Source organism: Mobula hypostoma, chromosome 2 (genome assembly GCF_963921235.1).
Source record: "Mobula hypostoma chromosome 2, sMobHyp1.1, whole genome shotgun sequence".
Classification (NCBI taxonomy): domain Eukaryota; kingdom Metazoa; phylum Chordata; class Chondrichthyes; order Myliobatiformes; family Myliobatidae; genus Mobula; species Mobula hypostoma.
The window spans coordinates 238,934,347-238,947,567 of record NC_086098.1 but is presented as its reverse complement, the minus strand read 5'-3'; the positions used below and the strand labels follow the sequence as shown (position 1 = coordinate 238,947,567).

The window sequence follows — 13,221 nt, the reverse complement described above, 5'->3', positions numbered from 1 at the left end:
ATGTCCCGATAAGCCACAGCTGTAGCATATCAACTCCTTCACTGTCTTTTACCTGGTCCGGCTGTCCTTTGCTAGGTGCCCTGGCTGCTGGCAAGCAAAGCAAACCCTCCGGGACATCACAGCAGCTGCATCCACTATATCCACTTAACGATTTCTCTTGCCTTTTCTTTGGTCTATCTCACTGGCCCATGACACTATCTCAGAGTAGTTGGACCCCACCGTTATGCCTAAATCCAAAACTTCCTGGTGGGCTGAACTCAGGCCTTCCTTCAGCATTTTTAGGAAGACTGGGTCATCCCTCCCTGGATTATCCAACCCAGAATAGTCCTCGTACACTCGGTATTTACGTTCTGCATAATCCATGGCTGTCTCGTCAGCCCTCTGGGTCACTGCCATTATCATTCCCCAGCTACTCTCGCCTCCCCCCAGGCGCTGCCTCACTTCCCCTTTAAAAGAGCGATATCTTTCTTCATTACTGGCGCTCCCGGTAGTTGCCCATGTACCATCCCGCACCTCCCTGGGCCATCCTGTCCCACATATTCCTCGGACACTTGGCTTTCACTAACACATGTATATCTTTAGGGTGCATCTGGTGAATTTCAACCATTTCCTTGAGCTTACGCCAGAATTCTGAATTCCCACATGCAACTTTAAGTGAGGGCAACTCGGACAAAATGCTCTGTTTCTCCCCGGGGGTGAAGGGCTTATGAATAGTCGTAATCAATGTCAAGGGCTGACTGGGATCATCAGAGTTCTCAACCTGACGTTGCCTGACCTCAGTAGGTGCCATTCTGGTAGATCTCTCTGGGTAAAACCTCTCCCTGAGATATCCCCACGCTAATTCCCACACTATGCAAAATATCATAGACCGGTAGCAGTTAAACAGTACATACTTAAAACCACAGAGTATGTGTTCCACAATCTGCCACTTTTGAGTACCTGAACTCTTGATGCCTGCTGTATTCCCTTGCATCACACTTGCACACGTATACACTAACATGCAGCTCCCCGAACGAGTATACATGCCCCCACGCTGACGTCTCGAACCGTACCGTTGGTTACCACCTTTCGCAACTGGTGGTCCAACTCTCACCAAGTTAACATGCAAAGATTCCTCACTTACATAAACACACATGCACATGCACACACTACTTTTATATCTACCAGTTCAGCTCTCCACGTTCGCGATTACCTCGTGACCCGTGCACCACCGACCGAACAGATCCAAGTGTGAGTGTATTTTAGAAAAATACTCACCAACTTAGACTGCTAGGAATGCTGGCCACACGACGGGTCACAATGGTATCCCACTTCCGACACCAAATGTGGTAGCGTGGATGAAATTACCGGAGAGACAGAGTCACTGGTAGATACAAAGCAGCTTCTTTATTTGACACAAGGTACAGCAGGCATCTTACGGACGGAGACGCTTTCCGAAGAAAGGTCTGCTAGCTCTATGTGGGCTTGATATTTATATGCTAAACACAAAGGCAATCGCTACTTAAAAAGTTACAGACAATGCATAGATAATGCTTCCTTTTGAAGCTACATACAAACATCACACCTTCAGATTTCATCCTTTCCTTCTGACGCCAACATGTCTGTGTTGGTATCCACAGCCTTTAGTTCAATCCACAGTACATTTATTTGGCATTTTACGTGCTAACATCGAAGACAATTAATATTTATAATGTATAGGTGATACTGCCTTCGAAACTACAGCATCAGGCACCAGAAGCATCTGGTATTTACACCTTTTAGGAAGCCCATTGTGGTGGACTCATTCCACAGTCCTTTGTCAAACAGTTAAAATAGAAGTCTGGTGGCCAAAGTCATTTAATTGTTAACAAATCATCTACCCAAAAAGAAATCCACTCTAACAGAGCCTACTAGAGGGTCAGCTATTCTGGATTGGGTGTTGTGCAATACACTAGAATTTAATTAGAGAACCTAAAGGGCAAGTGATTATAATATGATCAAATTCACCCTGAAATTTGACAAAGAGAAGCTAAAGTCAGATGTATCAGTATTACAGTGGAATGAAGAGAATTACAGAGGGATGAGAGAGGAGTTGGCCAGAATTGATTGGAAAAGAACACTGGCAGGGATGATGGCAGAGCAACAATGGCTGGAATTTCTGGAAGCAATTTGAAAGACACAGGATGTATATATCCCAAAGAGGAAGTTGTAATTGCAAATGCCAGATGACAAAACTGTGGCTAACAAGAGAAGTCAAAGCTAACATAAAAGCCAAGCAGAGGATATATAATAGAGCAAAAATTAGCGGGGAGTTAGAGGACTGGGAAGCTTTTAAAAACTAACAGAAGGCAACTAAGAAGAGTCATTAAGAAGATAAAGATGGGATACGAAAGTAAGCGAGCCAATAATATTAAGGAGGATGCCAAAAGTTTCTTCAAATACATAAAGTGTAAAGGAGAGGTGAGAGTGGCTATCGGACCACTGGAAAACAATGCTGGAGGGGTTGTAATTAGGGACGAGGAGATGGCGCACAAACAAAATAAGTACATTGCATCAGTCTTCACTTTGGAAGACACTAGCAGCATGGTGGAATTTCCAGGTGTCGGGGACAGAAGTGTGTGAAGTTACCATTACTAGGGAGAAGGTTCTTGGGAAACTGAAAGGTCTGAAGGTAGATAAGTCACCTGGACCAGATGGTGTACAACCCAGAGTTCTGAAAGAGATGGCAGAAGAGATTGTGGAGTCATTAGTAATGATCTTTCAAGTTTCTGGAATGGTTCTGGAAGATTGAAAAATTGCTCCATTCTTCAAGAAGGGAGAGAGGGAGAAGAAGGGAGAGAGGGAGAAGAAAGGAAACTACAGGGCAGTTCGCCTGGCATCAGAGGTTGGGAAGATGTTGGAGTTGATTGTTGAGGATGTGGTTTTAGGGTACTTGGAGGCACATGATAAAATAGGCCATAGTCAGCATATTTCCCTCAAGGGAAAGTCCTGCCTGACAAATTTATGAAGAAATAACAAGCAGGATAGACAAAGGAGAATCAGTTAATGTTGTGTACTTGGATTTTCAGAAGGCCTTTGACAAGGTGCTACACATGAGGCTGCTTAACAAGTTACGAGTGCATGGTATTACAGGAAAGATTCTAGCATTGATAAAGCAGTGGCTGATTGGCAGGAGGCAAAGAGAGAGAATAAAGGGAGCCTTTTCTGATTGACTGCAGGTGACTAGTGGTGTTCCACAGGGGTTTGTGTTGGGACTGATTCTTTTTATGTTATTATGTCAATGATTTGGATGATGGAATTGATGGCTTTGTTGCAAATTTTGCAGGTGATACAAAGATAGATGGAGGGGCAGGTAATTTTGATGGAAGTAGAGAATCTACAGAAGGACTTGGACAGATTCGGAGAATGGGCAAAGAAATGGTAGATGGAATACGGTGTTGGGAAGTGTATGATCATGCCCTTTGGTAGAAGAAATGAAGAGGTTGACTATTTTCTAAATGAAGGGAAAATACAAGAAAACTGAGGCACAAAGGAACTTGTGAGTCCTTGTGCAAGATTCCCTAGAGGTAATTTGCTGGTTGAGTCTGTGGTGAGCAAGGCAGATGTGATGTTTGCATTCATTTCATGATGACTAGAATATAGAAGAAACAATGTAATGTTGAGACTTTATAAAGCACTGGTGAGGCCTCACTTGGAGTATTGTGAGCAGTTTTGAGCCCCTTATCTTAGAAAGGATGTGCTGAAATTGGAGAGGGTTTAAAGGAGGTTTACAAAAATTATTCCAGGATTAAACAGCTTGTCATATGAAGAGCGTTTGATGGCTCTGAGCCTGCATTCACTAGAGTTCAGAAAAATGAGAGGTGACCTCATTGAAACCTATCAAATGGTGAAAGGCCTTGGTAGAGTGGATGTGGAAAGGATGTTTCCTATGGTGGGAGAGTTCTAAGATCGGAGGAGACAATGTCAGAATACAGGGGCGTCCTTTTAGAATGGAGATGATTTGCCACAGGCAGCTGTGGAGGCCAAGTCTTTATGTATATTTAAGGCAAAGAAGGCAGGAGATTGGGGCAGGAGAGGGAAAATGGATCAGCCATGATGAAATGGTAGAGCAGACTCGATGGGTAAATGACCGAATTCTGCTCCTTCATCTTATGGTCTTATTCCTACACGATACTATATTATTTGTGGCAGTGTGGTGGGCCTCCATGCTGCCCTCCAGTATTTGCTCGGTGGAAGTCAAGCTGGATTGCATTTGTTTGCAGACACCTGTCAGCTTGATCTTGCCAACAATAACCACGGACTCAGGAAATTGAGCTATATATATTTTTTTGTGTGTCTACCTGTTTACTGCTATCTTAGATGTGCTATATATGCCTTGTGCTGCATATGACTCTTTTCCCTTGGCCCCAGAGGAACGTTGTTTTGTTTGGCTGTGTTCATGGGTATTCATGTATGGTAGAATGACAATTGAACGTGAACATATCTACTACCCCCCCCACCACAATCTCCACCCCGCATGTAGTGTGTATATAGACAGGAGGGTGAGGTCAGTTTTAGGACCAATGTTCTGCTTTAACCTTTCAATATACAATGACAAGCTTCTGTCTTGGAATTTTATGAAGCCGCTGCTAGGCTGGTAACCAGGCATGAGTTTACTCTAGCTTGACAGTTACATAACATTAAATATTTATATATGATTGAGGAACGATTGCAAGTTTTCAGAGCAATGCGCACAAAACGCTGGAGGAACTCGGCAGGTCAGGCAACATCGATGGAAATGAACAAGGAGTCAACGTTTTGAGCTGAGACCCTTCTTCAGGACTGGGAAGGAAGGGGGATGAGGCCAGGATGAAAAGGAAGGAGGATAAGCTGGAAGGTGATAGATGAATCCAAGTGGGCGGGGGATGGGGTGAAGTAAGAAGTTGGGAGGTGTTAGAGGGAAAAGGCAAAGGGCTGGAGAAGAAGGAATCTAATAGGAGAGGAAAGTGGACCATGGGAGAAAGGGAAGGAGGAGGGGAACAAGGGGTAGGTGATAGTCAGGTGAGGAGTGGGGCAAGTTTTCAGAGTCCAGTTAATTAACAACGGCCAGTTCCTCCAGCATTTTGTGTGTGTGTTGCTTCAGCTTCTACAATCTGCAGCCTCTGGTGTATCAGCTCTGAAAATTCCGATAAGGTGCACCAGATTATCGGAGTTTTATTGTAGTTGAAATCAACGTGGTGGCGACCTCTCCTGTTCTGTGTGTGAACAGATCTACCAGAAAATTAGTGTGCTTGTCACCCTGATGGCCGGGAAGCTCTGACATGTGAACTTGCCTTTGCTTCAGGTCTCATCACCGATATCCTCCTCTCCCTTGACGACCGCTTCCTGTACTTCAGTAACTGGCTGCATGGTGACATCCGTCAGTACGACATCACGGACACCAGAAACCCCAGGCTGGTCGGGCAGGTGAGAGTGCATGGACAGATTCTGCTTTGGTTGGAGATCCAAATAATGGGAACGTCGTTCAGGGAAGTTTATCGTTGTGCAGGAGGAGAGGAAGAGGGGGGGAAAGGGAAGGTCATCTTGACCTGATGTCAATGAGTTGATGAATAAGGCACAGTTGGGAAAACTGAGGCCTACATGAAGGCCAGACCAGGCTAGTCCAACCCAACTGTGCCTTGGGAAGAGGGTCCAACTCAAGCAAGCTATGTGACCGTAACCGAGTTATTGCACGGTGGAGGTCTGAGGTCTTACGCCCAGGTACCAGTTGGCACGTTGATAAAATGGCAGATGGAGTTCAATCCTGATAAGTATGAGGTGATGATGAGGCTGGGACATTCTCCGTGAATGAAAGGAAACAGAGTGATCTTGGTGTGAATGTTTAAGAGATCCATGATGGTGATTAAAGAGCCATAAGGGGCACTGTCCGTTTCTTTGCTAGGACACTGAATGCAAAAGTAAGGAAATTATTTTATTTATTTAGGATACAGCACAGTAACAGGCCTTTCAGCCCAACGAGCCCGTGCTGCCCAATGACACCCATGTGACCAGTTAACCTACTGACCCGTGCACCCAGAGGAAACCCATGTGGTCGCAGGGAGAATGTTCAAACTCTTTACAGACAGTAGTGGGGATTTGAAACTGGGGCTGTAATAGTGTTACACTAACCACCATGCTACCGTGTCACCCTGGTAATGTCCTTGAGGAGGCAGAGGGGATTATGTTCTATTCCTTTCCACTCAGGCGTTGAATACAAAATGTTGGTCAGATCTCAGGTGGAGTTCTGCTTGCAGTTCCCGTCCCTGCACTATAGGAAGAACGTGAGAGAGCAGAGGAGATTTATCAAGGTGTTGCCCAGAATGGAGCTGCTCTGTCTGAGAAACTGGAGAGACAGGGTCATTTGATGTTGTTGGCCTATTTTAGTGCAAGATTCAAAAATTCCAAGAACTAAAGTGTATTTATTATCAAAGTATTTCTACAGAATATACCCTGAGATTCACCACCCTGCAGGCAGCCATGAAGGAAAGAAACACCATAGAACCCACTCAAGAAAACATCAAACACCCAATGCACAAAATAAAAAGAACAAATTGCACAAGTGGCAAAATGCAAGCGAACAACAGATAGAATATCAAACATCAAACCAGCAGTCCAGTAGTGGGCTGAATGGCCTGTTCCTCCTTTCTGTCCTATAAATAACTGTTCTTTATGTCGTACTGATAAAGAAACACGGACTAAGGAAAAGTGCGGACCTGCGGAGCAATCTGGGAAAAAGGCTTAGACTGGGTTACTGCTGGACTTTGAGTCAGTGCAGGTCAACAACACACAGGACGGTGAACGGGCCGGGGTTTGGGTGAGTGCGGGCGAATCTGGGTGAGTTCAGGTTTGAGTTTGGAAGATCAGAAGTTGCCCATGTGTCGAAATCAAAGTGGAGTTTACTGTCAGTTGCACAAGTCCGCGTGTGCACAGGTGAAATAAGAAACCTGCATCACAGAGCTTCAGATGAGCGGCAGAACAGTGGTGTGGTGGTCAGTGAGACACTATTATAACACCAGCCGCCCGGGTTCAATTCTGTCGCTGTCCATAAGGAGTTTGTACGTTCTCCCCTTGACCCCAAGTGCTCCGGTTTCCTCCTACATTCCAAAAACATACAGGACGTAGGCCGATCGGTCACATGGGTATAATCGAGTGGTGTGGCTCATAGGACCAGGAGGGACTGTTACCCTGAATAAAATAAAAGCAACATTCACAAGAACATCAAACATAATTTATGCACAATTTTACGAGAAAGAGAAAGAACACAATTGTCGCTAAACTGTAGTGATTAGGATCGTGCCGGTTGGTTCAAGAACCGAATGGTGGAAGGGAAGTCACTGTTCTTGAACCTGGTGGTGTGGGACTTCATGATTCTGCACCTCTGGCCCAGTGGCAGCTGAGAGAAGATGGCATGGCCTGGATGGTGGAGTTCTATCATGATGGATTTTGCCTTATTGAGGCACCATTTCTTGGTGGTGGGGAGATTCCAATGGTGGAGAAGGATGGAGGTAAGGAATTCTTGATGCAGGAAGGTTCAAATCTTACATTGTGCACCTTTCCCTTTAGTGCTTCAGGAAGCACAAATCTAACTTATTATTTGTGGTAATATCACTTTATATGTTAGTTACATGTACTGAGTTGTGCACCTTGGTCCCGGGGAACATTGTTTAGTTTGGCAGTGTACGTGTGTACGGTTGAATGACAATAAACTGAACCTGGAACAAAACTCTGCCGCACCAGACTCTGGAGACCAACGCTGACTTCCCTTTTAGGTGTTTATCGGAGGATGCGTCTTGAAGGACGGACCAGTAAAGGTTCTGGAAGACAAGGAATTGAAGACTCAGCCTGAGCCACGAGTCGTTAAGGTAAGCTCTGCTCTTATCCTCCTCCATCCTATGAGGTTCCAGGCTGAGGTCAGCTCAGATGAGTCCTGCTCAAAGTCCAAAGTAAATTTATCATCAGTGTGTTTATGTTGGCATATGACTATGTTGAGATTCATTTGCTTTCAGGCACTTCAGGAAAAAATAAAGAATACAACAGAATGTATGGAAAACTATCTCTAAACAACGACTGACAAACAACTACTGTGCAAATTAAAATAATACTGAGAATGAGTTGTAAAGAGTCCTTGACAGTGAGTCTGTAGGTTGTGGAGTTGTGGTGAGTGAACGTATCAGGCTCAGGAGGCTAATTGTCACAGGGTCCTGTTGAAGTGTCTCGCACTGAAGCATTGACTGTTTATCCCCCTCCACAGATGCTGCCCGACCTGCTGAGTTCCTCCAGCATTTTGGGTGTGCTGCTCTGGGTTTCCAGCACCTGCAGTCTCTCCTGTGTCTCCCAGGACTTGGCTTAGAGAATCTTTCTGGACATTCTTCAATGCCGATATTTTCTTTCAAGTCAAGTTCAAGTTTATTAGCATGGCCATACGGATATGTAAACACCATGAAAATTATCTCTTTGCAGCAGCCTAGTATATTACAAATATAAATCATATAAACATAAATTAACATAAGTTATACAAAATGTACATGGCCAAGTAACACAAATAACTATAATGACATTAGTGTAAGTTGAGGGAAAGATGGTCTAAAATAGAATTAGGGTCAGTATTGTAGCCTAGCGGTTAGCAAGTGTCAGAGATTAGGGTTTAGTGCTCAATGCTCTCTAGAAGGAGTTTGTACTTTCTCCCCATGACCATGTGGGTTTCGCCCGAGTGCTATCTTCTTGCTTAGTTACAACTTAGCATAGAATTTAGCAAAATGCATTACAGCACCAAGAAGCCTCAAAAATGATTTGGATTCATTTCCCACCACTGTTAGTTAAGAGTTTGCACGTTCTCCCCGTAACTGTGTGGGTTTCCTCCCACATTCCAAAGACATATGTGTCAGGGTTAGACAGTTGTGGGAATGCGACATTGGTGCCAGAAGCATGGCGACATTTGCAGACAGTGGGGAAGAAGTATTTGCCCTTACCTCCCCCACCTGACTATTACAGCCCCCCACACCTCATCTGGATCCACCCATCACCTCCCATTCCCACTCCCCCTCCCCTCTCACCCTCCCTCACCTGGATCCACCCATTACCCCCATTCCCACTCTCCCCTCCCCTCTCACCTTCTCTCACCTGGATCCACCCATCACCTTCCATTCCACCCACCTCTCCCCTATCTGCCTCTCACCCTCCCTCATCTGGATCCACCTATCATCTGCCAGCTCTTGCTCCATCCCTTTCTTTCACATCTTCATACCAACTCTCTCTCTTTCTGTCCTGATGAAGAGTCAGGATCTGAAATGTTGGCTGTCCATTTCCCTCCACAGACGCTGCCTGACCTGCTGAGTTCCTTCAGGAACCCGTTTGTTGCTCCTTAATAACTGGAACACTGGTAAACTGAAAACTACTCTTAACTAATTGTACTGTCTACAGATTCACTTACGGGAACTCTTTACAACTAATATTCTCAGTATTGTTTTCATTTGCACAGTAGTATTCTATTTCGCTTTGATTGTTTGTCAGACTTGGTCTGTATATGCATAGATTTTCGTAAATTCTGTTGATTTGTTTCTTGTAAATGCCTGCAGCAAATCGAGCCTCAGGGTTGTATATGGTAATATATCTGTATGTACTTTGATAATAAATTTACTTTGAACTTTGAACTTACATTTGCATGCAGATTTTCCACACTTCAGATTTTTGCAAAGGCTTCAGAACATTGTTTCAGTTGGTGTAAGAGTCCAAATTCTTTGTTTTCTTAAGAAGCATCATGTATTTGTCTATGGACACAAGAGATGCTGGAAATCCTGAGCAACGCATACAAAATGCAGAGGAAATCAGCAGGTCAGATAGCATCTATGGAAATAAACAAACAGTCAACATTTCAGGCCAAAACCCTTCATTTGTGATTTCCCCTCTGCAGATGCTGCCTGACCTGCTGAGTACCCCCGGCATTTTGTGTGTACTTGTCTACTGAACTGGCTTTTGGATGTGGCGTGTACACAAATGAAACTCCTTACATATCTCAAATAACATCCTTCTACCGAAACAGGGAACAAGGATTCGCGGTGGACCTCAAATGATTCAGCTGAGCTTGGACGGAAAACGTCTGTATGTCACCACGTCTCTTTACAGTGGGTGGGACAAACAATTCTACCCCGAAGTTGTCAAGTAAGTCATACACATAATCACAGAGCCCTTCTTTTAAATCAAGGTGCTATTCCACCCAAAAAATAATGCCAGATCTTAGAAATCGTGTTAAATTTTGTAGGAGAACACAAGTAGAAACTGGAGTGGGCCATTCAGTCCAGCTAGCTTGTGCTTCCATTCGTTAATTTTCAATTCACTGCCAATTCCCTGCACTCCCCCCTATCTGAATCAGAATCAGGTTTAATATCACTGGCATATATCATGAAATTTGTTGACTTTGCGGCAGCCGTACAATGCAATAGATTAGATTAGATTATGAAGACGCATAGTCCTCTTTTATTGTCATTTAGTAATGCATGCATTAAGAAATGATACAATATTTCCTCCGGTGTGATATCACAAAACATAGGACAGACCAAGACTGAAAAACACTAACAAAACTTATAACATGTAGTTACAACAGTGCAACAATACCATAACTTGATGAAGAAGTCTGTGAGCACAGTAAAAGTTCAAAGTCTCTCAAATGTCCCACATCTCACGCAGACGGGAGAAGGAAGAAAAACTCTCCCTGCTATGCCGACCACAGTCCGACTCTGAGTCATCCAAAAACTTCGAGCTCTGATCAGCTCTCCGACACCGAGTACTGAGCGCCATTTCCATCTGAACGATTCAACCTCCATCTCGGTGGCCAACAGCAGGCAAAACCGGGGATTTTGAGGCCTACCCTCCGAAAGATTCCCGACCACGCAGTAACGACAGCAGCGAACGAGCGTTTCAGAAATTTCTCCAGATGTTCCTCTGTGCTTTCACGCCCATTCTCCATCAAATCAGAATTGTCCACGGCCTCTATTTAACGGATACGATATCATTTTTCACCGGAGGGCTGCACACATGCGGCGCGCTGCTCGCTCTCCTCCTGACTTTAATACATAATAATAGAGAAAAAATGAATTACAGTAATTATATATACAGTGCCTATTAAAAGTATTCACCCCCCCGGAAGTTTTCGTATTTTATTGTTTTACAGCATTGAATCACAGTGGATTTAATTTGGCTTTTTTTTGACACCGATCAAAAGAAAAAGAATTTTTCGTGTCAAAGTGAAAACAGATCTCTACTGAGTGATCTAAATTAATTACAAGTATAAAACACAAAATAATTGCATAACTATTCACCAGACCCCCCCCCCCACCATTTAAAAATGACACATCAAATTATCACCGGTGCAGCCAATTGGTTTCAGAAGTCACATAACTAGTTAAATGGAGATCACCTGTGTGCAATCAAGGTGTTTCAATTGATTACAGTAGAAATACACTTGTACCTGGAAGGTCCAACTGCAGGGAAGAGCATAGCGTGGAGAAGGATAAATCAACAGTGGCAGCAGCATTGGGATAGAGCAATAAAAGGAAGACATTTACATTCAATTCAGAACAGAGTAGATATGGGAAGAAGTAGGAGAGTAAAGCGGAAGGAGCAAGTAATTATAAGTAGGCTAAGAATTGGGCACAGCAACCTTAATGGCACTCTGGCCATCATAAATAAACATCAAACAGGTTTTTGCGATCTATGGCAGGAGACTGAAACAGTAGAGCATATCTTTATTTCATGCAGGAAATTTGCACAGGAAAGATGACAAATGTGACAACAATTATGCAAAATAGGACTGGTAGAGAACAGTGTTAATTGTTTATTGGAATGTGGGGAGAGTGATCAGGGGAGGAAACGGTTGTTTAGTTTTTTAAGGGCGACGGGACTGGAAAGATGGCTTTAAAGCGAATGGGCAATGAGGGACAATACATCCTGAAGGTGGCAGTAATGCAACAGTGTGGATGCCAGCTGCCGTAAAAACTCAAGGAAGAAGAAGAAGGTCCAACTGCAGGCAACTGCTGGGCTGGAGAACAGTTCTGAATTAATGGCAATATTGAGTGCATTATCTTGGACAGAAGAAAATAATGTCAAAAAGGCTGTAACCTGTTCAGACAGTTTATCCGCATTAACCTCGATCAAATCAAGAAAATCAGAAAGCAGACAGGATATTTTATTGGAGATTTTATGCAAGTTATATATACTGACTAAAAATGGGGTAGAAGTAAGCTTTCTTTGGGTTCCTGCTCATTGTGGAGTGGAGGGTAATGAAAAGGTAGACAGTATAGCTAAACAGTCGCTCAAATCGTCTATATTAGAGGTCCGGATCCCTCTTAGCAAAGCATTATTAAAACACGTATTGAGGAGACTTGGCAGAAGCATTGGGATGAGAGTGAAACAGGGAGACATCTGTACAAAATACAGAGACAAGTCAGATACAAATGGTTATCAAGTGGCTATAGAAAGTGATCATCAGTCGTTTGAGAATTGGACACACTAGTCTTAATTACACATTACACAAAATAGGGAAGCATCCAACTGGGTTGTGTGAACACTGGAATCAACCAGAAACAGTTGAACATGTATTGATAAAATGTAAGAAGTATCAACAAGAAAGAGTGAAGATGATAGGAGTGCTTAAAATAAACAAAAAAAAACTGATGTGGATATAGAAGACATTTTAAGTGGGAATTCAAGAGAAATACAGCTCCGTATCATGAAGTATCTGAAAGACTCTCATTTATTATATAGAATATAGGGAATGCAATTCTTTTCCCTTCTCCTGTTTATCCAACGATCCACACTCCAGTCTATCAGGTGGCGGTAATGCACCTAAAAGCTGGTTTGCCAACCGCCATAAAACAACACAAGAAGAAGGTCCAACTGCTGGTAAGCCAGTATCCTGGCAAAAACTTCACCATGAAGACAAAAGAACACTCCAAACAACTCTGCGAAAAGGTTATTGAAAAGCACAGGTTAGGAGATGGATACAAGAAAATTTCCAAGTCACCAAATACCCCTTGGAGTACAGTTAACCCAATCAAGAAATGGAAAGAATATGGCTGAGCTGTAAATCTGCCTAGAGCAGACCATCCTCAAAAACTGAGCGACCATGCAAGAAGGGGACTAGCGAGGGAGGCCACTAAGAGACCTGTGACAACTCTGGAGGAGTTACAAGCTTCAGTGGCTGAGATGGGAGAGACTGCGCATCCAACA

General features: G+C 43.7%; 1 protein-coding gene across 1 annotated transcript in view; it reads left to right on the top strand.

The window, feature by feature from the left end:
• selenbp1 (selenium binding protein 1) overlaps positions 1-13,221 on the top strand; it is a 44,415-nt gene that overhangs the window by 28,194 nt on the left and 3,000 nt on the right. The window contains exons 9-11 of the mRNA XM_063041717.1: positions 5,303-5,424; positions 7,767-7,859; positions 10,037-10,155. Of these exons, the coding sequence (XP_062897787.1) occupies positions 5,303-5,424; positions 7,767-7,859; positions 10,037-10,155 (334 nt within the window). The remainder of the gene's footprint in view (positions 1-5,302; positions 5,425-7,766; positions 7,860-10,036; positions 10,156-13,221) is intronic.